We start from the raw sequence: 9,921 nt of genomic DNA, 5'->3' as shown, positions 1-9,921 counted from the left end.
TTAAATGTTTTATTTAGCATAACAATTTTAAATATTTATTAGACAAAAACAAGCAATCTTACCAAGATTCACCAAGTAACTTATTGTATAAAACTATTTGCACAAAATATATATCAAAAATTATACAAAAATATCCCTAAAGCTTTACAGTAAAAAAAAAAAAAAAAAAATATATATATATATATATATATATATATATATATATATATATATATATTATAATTAGATTAAATTTAGTACAAACAGAAAATCTGTAAGCCTTCGTAAACAGCAGGAGCTGACCAAGATAATAACGTGCATATAATATTTTGTATAAAATAATAATAATACATATGTTATAAATTAAATTAAAATAATGCAAAGTAACAAAAAAATATACTAAAACACAAAAGTGAGGAATACATTATATCCTTTGTCTATCAGTAAGTGACCAAGATAGTACATTACTTATCATCAAAAATAAATAAGTAAATAAAATTAATTAATTAATAAAAAAATATTTGGGGCTATTTTTATAAGTAAGTATAAGTACATAACTGACAGAGATACGTATGAAGTGATAAGAATATATTCAATATTTTTAATATTCACCTTTTTAATATGTTTTCGTTATATATATATATATATATATATATATATATATATATATATATATACGTATATATATATATATATATATATATATATACGTATATATATATATATATATATATATATATATATATACATATATATATATATATATATACACGTATATATATATATATATATACGTGTATATATATATATATATATATATATATATATATATTGTGTGTTCAGTGCTGAGGCCCCGCCCCTCTCTGCGCTGCGCGGTCATGTGATTGGTGTGTTGTGCTGAGCTGCGCTTTCGGGGCGGGTGGGCAGTATTGGGCAGTATTGGGCTCTGAATGACCACAGATACTGATACCCACGCGGACAGCGCGAGCGGAGGATGAGCAGAGGATGAGGAGAGGATGAGAGGATGTCTGCGCGCGAGCTGATGGAGGCCAGGGTGCGCGAGGAGGAGGAGGAGGAGGAGGAGGATGAAGATGAAGGAGAGGAGCTGACTCTGCAGGAGATACTGACCCTCTATAACCAGCCCATAAATGAGGAGCAGGCCTGGGCCGTGTGCTACCAGTGCTGCCGGACCCTGGCGGAGCGGGGCGGCCCGGGACCCAGGCGCGCGGGGCTGCACCCCCGGGGGGTCATCGAGGGTCCGGAGGACGTGTGGATACACCAGAACGGCACAGTGCGGCTTCAGCCCGCAGGTAAACACTGATCTCCTGCATCCCATAATCACATAACTGCAATAACCAGCTGCAGAAAAATCTGTGCATCCTCTGCAGGGTGCATGCACCAGCACGTGCGTGCATGCATGCATGTGTGAATGCGTGCAAGCATGCATGTGTGAATGCGTGCATGCATGCATTTGTTGTTTGTGCGTTTAGCACAGTGAGCACTCTATGGAAGCTCCAGTAGGCATCATCACCATCTGCATCTCGAGCCCCGTGAAGGAATGGCTGGTTATATAACACAGTGCATTCAGTCAGGCCTGCAGTCGCGAGCGCGAGAGAGGGCAGTGTGTTAATGATCTGACAATGTAAACACTGTGATGTATGGATAGGGATGAGTATGAATAGATATGTATGGATGGATATGAGTAGCTATGTATGGATGGGTATGTGTATGAATAGATGGGTATGAGTAGCTATGTATGGATGGGTGTAAATGGGTATGTATAGATGGGTATGGCTATGTATTATGGGTATATACAGATTAGAATGGGTATGGGAATGTATAAGGATGGATACAGATTAATGGCTAAGGGTATGCATGGATGAGTATCGGCATGTATTATGGGTATATACAGATTAGAATGGGAATGTATAAGAATGTTTAAGTATAGATACAGATTGATGGCTAATGGTATGTATGGATGGGTATTTCTATGTGTGGTTTATTCTGGATTAGAGAATTACAGGATTACAGGTTAGAAAAGGTATAGATATGGATGGATACAGATGAGTATGAATTGTTAGGAAGGTTATGGATTAGGATGGATGTGTATGGACAGATATGGATGGATTTTATTGTTTATGAATATGGATATGAATTAGTATGGATGGTTGGGGATGGGCATAGATGGGTATATATTATAAACTTACAATTGAGTGAATTCAAACTGATTAGAAAAAGAATAAATCTGATGCTGTAACCGATCTAATGTCTGAGCTAATGGCCTACTGTTCCCATCTCAAGTGAAAACATCTAAAACTCTCTGGCTGTGGCTTTAAAGTGCCCGCTCTTCAGGAATGCTGTGTGTTTACGGTGTAATTAGATGGAGCTAAGTGAGTTAATAGGTGTACCCTTTGAGTACACAGCCACAGGCAGCACACACACACTGTGTACACCATCTCTAACATGGCCTGAATGGGCGTGTCCAGTATTCACATCACTCTTAGTTTCACTTTTCTGGCCTCAGAGACGTGATAGGGGAAGAAACAGCAGCTTGTTTTTCTTAATCAGGACCAGCACAGGTTCAGAGCACAGCCTGGCCTGGTGTGTTCTCTGCTCTGACTCACTCCTCAGCTGATTAACAGGCTCCTGATGAGCTGGCGCAGGTGTGATACAGCAGGAAAGACACTAAACTAGGTCTGCACTAAATACAGCGCCATGAAATTGAATGAAAGTACCATCCCTTTCAACACAACTGCACTGTGTAGGCCTTCTTCTGTAGGCTCTGGTAAAATATTTCATATGCTGCTTCTGTGTCCCTCAGCTTGTCCAGAAAAGCAAGTGTACAGCTGATATGTTATGTTTGGTGTCTAAAATAAGCTTGTGTGGTCTTACTCAATATATTGCAATCAAAGGAAAAACGCTAAACCCTGTAGGCCTTAATAATCAATAAACATCATCCAAATTTGTGCTTGTCCGGTAATGACAGTGCTGCTCTTTCTTATTCCGCAGGTAAAGGCCAGGCGGCATCCTCAGCAGTGTGGGTGAGTACAGCTACTCTATATCAACACTGATAACTTCCTAAACAGGGACTGTCATTGGACAATGGCAGTACTGGGAACAAGACTGCTCATTCCTTGTGTCTTCTGAAATCAATGGTATTAAAAAGAGTAAAAGAAACACAGTAACCGAAAAAATAAGAGAGCACTTAAAAATAATGAGCTTCTTTGATTTTACCAAATTATACCAAAAACCTCTGGAATATAATTAAGAGGAAGATGGATGATCACAAGTCATCAAACCACCAAACTGAACTGCTTAAATTTTAGTTTGAAACATAAAGTTATCCAAAAGCAGTGTGTAAGACTGGTGGAGGAGAACATGATGCCGAGATGCATGAAAACTGTGATTAAAAACCAGGGTTATTCCACCAAATATTGATTTCTGAACTGAATGTGAACTTGTTTTCTTTGGATTATTTGAGGTCTGAAAGCTCTGCATCTTTTTTGTAATTTTTAGTTATTTCTTATTTTCTGCAAATAAATGCTCTAAAATAAATGCTCTTTATTTTGGAATTTGGGAGAAATGTTGTCTGTAGTTTATAGAATAAAACAACAATGTTCATTTTACTCAAACATAAACCTATAAATAGCAAAATCAGAGAAACTGATTCAGAAACTGAAGTGCGACCTTCATTTTTACAGAGATCTATCTATGTAAAAAACCAAACCAAACAGAGGGAGAAACGCTCCAAATAAACAAACTCATCAACTGATCCAGACCATAGAAATTTTCACAACTACAGGTGTGAAAACGCTCTTTTATACTCAGCAAATTCTAAGTTCTAATTCAGAAATCCCTACAACCAAGCTGAGATGTTTATAATAAAGTAAAAAAAGTTTCCTCTATTCAATTTATCATGTATTCTTTATTCCAGCGCCCCACGTTGGCAGTATATGCTAGTATTTTAGTTGACACCACTAAAATAAGTATAATTAGATTTTACATTACTTACATTCATTCTTTAATTTACATTTAAACATCCACTATAAAAACATGCGTCCTAAGAAGAACAAGTGTGATTAATCACATTTAATCACATAAAATAATGTGATGGACACGCCCAATATGTAAATAGCATGACCAGCATCCATGTTTAACTAAAGAGCCAAATTGAGCATGTGCAGTAGTGCAAAGAAAGTTGGACTGACCTCAACTAGGGTTCTACAACTATAGTGACAATTATCCAACCCACTCATTAGGACTCCCCCTATCAATAATGATGGCCCAACAACAGGAGGGTAAAGACCAGCACAGGCCTCCTCTGATACATGTGAAGTCAGTAGGGTTGCAGCGGTAACCGGTTTCACGGTATACCGTGGTATTAAAATGCACGGTTATCATACCGTGTGTGTTTGCTTATTACCGGTAAAACGCAAGCCAGCGGAGAAACTCACCCGCGCATGCGCAACTCTGCTCCGCTTCAGCTACTCAGCACACAGCGGTGAGAACGGCAGAAAGTGCATCAGACTAGAGCTTAGATTCTCTGCCCGAACCAGACCTGACCCGAGGACCGACCCGAAATCGGGTCCGTTCGGGCCGAGATTTCCCACCACATTCCTCGGGCCGGGTCGGGTTGGGCTCCAGAAAATAGTCTGAGATGTAGGCATCTGTTTTTTAATTATATATTTTATTTTTAAATAAAGCTCTGGTGTGATAATCACAATGTTAATGCTAAGTAACCAATTATTATTGTTAATGAAAACGAACCAAATAACGAAAACTGAAACTTAACTAACTTAATTATAAGCGCTGTTTTCACTCCCGCAGTTCTACAGCGGGGGGTGTTGTGCCGATTCTGTCCGCGAAGCGGGAGTCGGATTGAGCAGGGAGTCGGATTTGGCATAACAGCGGCAGCACGGCTGCACCTCGCGGCCCGCGGTGTTAGTTGTAAGCGCTCGCGATAGCCGCAAAATACGACAGAAAACACTGAGAAACTGCAGAATTATGTATTGGACTAAAATGAGCACGAGGAGATAAAAGAGAACCTTTACCTGTGAGTAGCTCATATCAGAACACGCAAATCTCTCTCTCTCTCTCTCTCTCTCTCTCTCTCGCACGTGAACTTCTCCGCACTGTGTTTAGCTGTTCTTAAAAATCATTTTTATTAAATAATAGTTCTATGCTTCTATGTTAGTGTTAATTAACATAATTCTGATCATATTTCGCTCATTCAAACAGCCTGAAAACAGACTTTTAATCTTGTAATCAACAAGCTTGTAATCAATGTGGCCGTAAAGTCACAGCTAAAGGAGGAAATACATCAAACCTGATCTCCCATCTCCGAGAACAGCACCCCGCTGTGCAGCGCAAAGTATGTGTTCAGTTTATAATTTTAATCTGAACATAAATAAAAACCTCTTTGTAGTCGTGCATAACCCATGCGGTAAGCGCCCGCAAAAGCGCTGAGTTATCCGAAATTTGGGCACGCAGGTACAGGCGTGAAGTGCGTGCTACGACGGATTCACGTGTCCGTGTAAAGGTCCTGGCCGGACTGGATGTGAAAGACGCCATTCATTTACATGCGTTCATTTTCAAATTCTGACGTGCCTGTTTTTCATATGTTGAAGGTTTTAAGTAGTGAAAGTCTTAAAATAGAAATCTCTATTGTGAGGATCATGTCAGAAATAAATCCCCTCTTTCTGCAGTATCTGGTTATATACCAACTTTTTTTATATATATACACTCTTAATGCCCTTAAGAGTAGTGGAAAAACATGGTTTCCTTCACCTGATGGTGTAGTTTCTATTTACTATGGTAAATAGTTAATTGAACAAAAAAATAATAATATATGTAACAAACTGTGATACCGTGATAACCGTGATACCGCGGTATTTTCCGAGACGGTTATCATACCGTGAAAATCTCATACCGTTGCAACCCTAGAAGTCAGACTCCGCCTCTTTTTGAACTGCTGCTGATGTAGCATTACCAAGTAGCATCACAGTGCTAACGCTCGGAGGAAAGCGCAGCGACTCGGTTCTGATACATCAGCTCACAGACACAACATCATGGCAAGCTGCATGACTGGGATTCGAACTAGCAAGCTCCCGAAAATAGTGGCAGCACTTAGCGTGCTGGACCCAATAAACACAATAATATTTACTGTGTTTAAACACACTGGGTATTTATTTATTCATTCATTCATTAGTTTCAATACAAACACATAATTGAATAATTTATGTAATATAAAGGAGATGTCTATTGATTTTATGCATAAAACCAGAGTAATTCAGAATCACTACCTCACATTTATTATTCATAACTTTATTGTTTCTGTGAGACGTATTGCATTTCAGCCGTCACTCGGTTCCTGTGGCCGCTGAGGTCACGTTCGGTCAGACTGAGGGGAAATGCCACCCTGGGACTTCACTACTCTCCCATATCACCAGCTGGTGACATTTACAGCCCAATTAAAGACCTCTGCCCAGAATTCACATTCTGATCAGCCATGGCCTTTACCTCACAGTGAGGAATCTGAAGATCAGAGTCAGAGAGGAGGTAAATCCTCTCACTGCGGGAGGCGTAGACCTCTTTTAACTGGAATTACAGCAGTAAATAAACACTAAACGTGAAATATCCATGTTCTGCTTGTTCTTCTCTAGCTATACCATATGGACAAAAGTATTGGGACACCTTCTCATTCAATAACAGCATTAAAATATCGAAGGTGCACCGGATTATAAGGCGCATTGTAAGACACTAGTAAGGAACAGGTGTGTCGCCATGTTTTCCTTCTAATCCAGCAGGTCTCACCGGGGGTGGAGGGGGTAACTAAGTTAAGTAAAGCTAAGCTAAGTTAAATAAATAAAACTGTAATTCTTAAAAACAAAAAAAATTAAGGTCATACGAGTACTGGATGTTAATCTACACAGATTTCTCTCCTTAAAACTGTTTATTTGTAGTAAAGTTCTTCCGTTTATTTACAGTAAGCTTAGATTTACAGATTTCCACTAAGGCTGGGTGCAGCAGCATTAACATTAGCATTTGCGGCTAACAGTAAATGCCACCCGACAGCGCTACACTAAAGAAGCCTGAGTGTTCCAGTAAGCCAGGGCTATATTCATTAGCAGTTAGCAGGAAATAGCAGTGATTTCTGACACGACTTGAAGGCAGCATAATGCTGCTCCAGCAGTGCTAGCTGGGGTTAGCAGCAGGCTACAGACCGATAATACTTACCTCTGAACGGTGAAAGAGCTAGCGTTTAGCGCGGTTAGCTATTAGCTAATGCTAGTACTGCTCCAGTCTCGGTGCTGGAAAACTAAACTGAACAAAACTGGTAGAATTGTAAGTGCTCCTTATAGTGTGTAATATAATACAGGAAATTGACAAATCCTGCCCCTAACAGCTGGGGTTATGCATAGGGCTCAGCCAGGATCTACTACTCACTCAACTAACAACAATAGCAAAACCACCACAATCTGATACTGGCTCGACAAGAATCCAGAAGCACAGCCTAACACTATGTTCATGGTCCATTGCCTCAACTGCCAAGTAACAGACCTACCAAAAAATAACCAATGAACAAACAGAATCCCTCCTTAATCTAAGCTCACTTCCTTTAACTATGGTAACAACACACTTACCTAAGCACAATCACACACAATAAATCACATTATAAGTTGCGTGAGCAGAACACAGCAACCACTACCAGCTGATACTGGCTCGACAAGAATCCAGAAGCATAGCGAACTATGTTCATGGTCCGTGCCTCAACTGCCAAGTACTCAGACGTCTGCAAAAACTCATGAGACAAATTACTACAAGAACAGCAGGACCACACCAATCCCCTTCATCCAAACTCTAACACAAACTTCAGTGAAATATACAATAGTCAAATTTTTTTTATGAAAAAAAAAGCAAAAAAACGTCTGAACATGGGATTTAAATACTGCCCTGTAAATGTAGAAGGTGCTGCTGTTTAGTGAGGAAATGTGTAATCTGTTGAGTTTGGGCATTTTTGGAGACGTAGGCTAAGCTAATGATGAACATTGGAGTCGACAAGTTTTTAGTATTGATATTTTTGATTATCAAGACCAGACACTGTAAAAAAAAGTGGACGCCGTGTCTCTGTTCCCATTCATTCAGTGAAAATGAAGCCAAAATCTTCCTCCATGTTGGTGATCCTGATACCCGAGTCTGTGCAGTAGAGACCAGAGGAGAGAGAAAGACTGTGGAGAGACAGCCTACTCATTTAAATAACCCCGCCCCTGAGGGCTGCCTCGAGGTCACAGGCTGCAGAGCGGAGAGGAGCGGAGTTGACGGTCTGTTATTGGTCCCACCCATAACCAGCCCTTTTACAATAACCACACCTTTTTGAATAGAGCTGAATAATGTTTTAAAAAACGTTAATAACTTGGGGATATAAAATTTGACAATATAAACAGAGGTTATGCTAGCTGTTGCATTTAAAAAATGGAGGTAGAATTACAGTATATTAGAAATTTGCCATTGAAACCTATGGGGATGGGTGGAGTTACACAGCTTTCTGAAACCGAACAGCAGAGGGGGCGCCGACCTGTGGTGGCTTCACTTTTGAGAGACGATGCTCTGTCCAGCTATATACAGTCTATGATTAAGACTAATTGTTGCAGCCCTTCTCTGAACAGTAGAGAAACAGTTTCTCCAACAAAGGCGGATAAACTCTTTTTAATTCCTTTGATTTCAGAAGAAAAACTAAATGAGCAGCTGTTCCAGTATTTTTATATCATAATGTATCTTGTATAGAGACTCAGAGCTCGTCTGAATGAATGTGGAACGTCTTACACTCTGTGTGTGCGAGCAGTGGGGGGCCTGTTTGGCAGATGGAAACTGACTGGGACACACACACCGAAACACACACACACACACACACTGAAACAGACACACACACACATATCTTGACACACACTTAGCCAGTGTGTGTTCTGAGCCCATCCCTGACTGAGTGACTGTGAGACTCGGAGGAGGAATCCTGGGTAAGCAGCTTTGCTCTGGTGATGGGTTCGGGTTCGGCTGCCAGTCTTTGGTGGGCATCGGCTCAGAAAGCAAAACAGCCAATCAGGCTTAAATACAGGCCTCTAAAATACAGCCAGCGCTACTTACTGTCTTTAATTTTCCCAAAAATCATCAGAGCTGCTTATAATCTGGTGCTCCTTATGTATGAATTCTACCAGTCAGGTATTAAGGAGCAGTAAAGTCACTCTGCTGAAGTACAGAGTTATACAGGAGTTTCAGTTTAGTTCTCCAGCACCCAGACTGGAGCAGTATTAGCATTAGCATTAGCCGCTAACCAAGCTAAGCGCTAGCTCTTTCATCATTCAGAGTATTATGTGAGTATTATTAGCCTGTAGCCTGCTGATAACCCCAGCTAGCACTGCTGGAGCAGCATTAGCATTACTGCTAGTGGTTAGCCGTTAATGCTAATGCTCCAGCTTTAGTGAAAATCTGGAAATTTAAGCTTACTGTACATAAACAGAATCGCGTTATTTCCCCAAATAAACAGTTTTCAGGACAGAAATTTGTGTAGATTAACATCCAGCGCTTTTTTGACTTTGTGTGACTCAAGAATTACAGTTGTGTTTACTTAACTTAGCTTAGCTTTAGCTGAATTAAAAGGAAAACATGGCGACACCCCTGTTCCTTACTAGTGTCGCATATTGCGCATTATAATCCGATGAGCCTTATGTATAGAAATAGACCAGAAAACAGACATTTATTAATAGTGAGCCTTATAGTGCAAAAAAAGGAGGCTTCTCTTAGTCAAGTGATGCACCCCCTTCTCAACGTCTGTCAACTGGGCAAAATTTGAGTCTTTGAGTGTGTTGTAGAGGCAGGTCAACGTTCTCTCACCAGGAGGTACTCTACCCAAGAGTATCCTCTAAAAGCTTATTTCCAGGGCAGTGG

At 40.1% G+C, this 9,921-nt stretch overlaps 1 protein-coding gene across 2 annotated transcripts in view; it reads left to right on the top strand.

The window, feature by feature from the left end:
* The first annotated feature begins 858 nt into the window (after window positions 1-858).
* Window positions 859-9,921, top strand: part of spire1b (spire-type actin nucleation factor 1b) — a 48,728-nt gene continuing 39,665 nt past the window's right edge. The window contains exons 1-2 of one of the 2 annotated variants that reach the window (XM_049468174.1): window positions 859-1,289; window positions 2,989-3,020. In XM_049468174.1, coding sequence (XP_049324131.1) covers window positions 1,004-1,289; window positions 2,989-3,020 — 318 coding nt within the window. In that variant the 5' untranslated portion in view covers window positions 859-1,003. The remainder of the gene's footprint in view (window positions 1,290-2,988; window positions 3,021-9,921) is intronic. The other variant, XM_049468181.1, reaches the window with a different exon arrangement.

Source organism: Astyanax mexicanus, chromosome 1, assembly GCF_023375975.1.
Source record: "Astyanax mexicanus isolate ESR-SI-001 chromosome 1, AstMex3_surface, whole genome shotgun sequence".
Classification (NCBI taxonomy): Eukaryota; Metazoa; Chordata; class Actinopteri; order Characiformes; family Acestrorhamphidae; genus Astyanax; species Astyanax mexicanus.
This window is presented reverse-complemented; position numbering and strand designations above follow the sequence as displayed.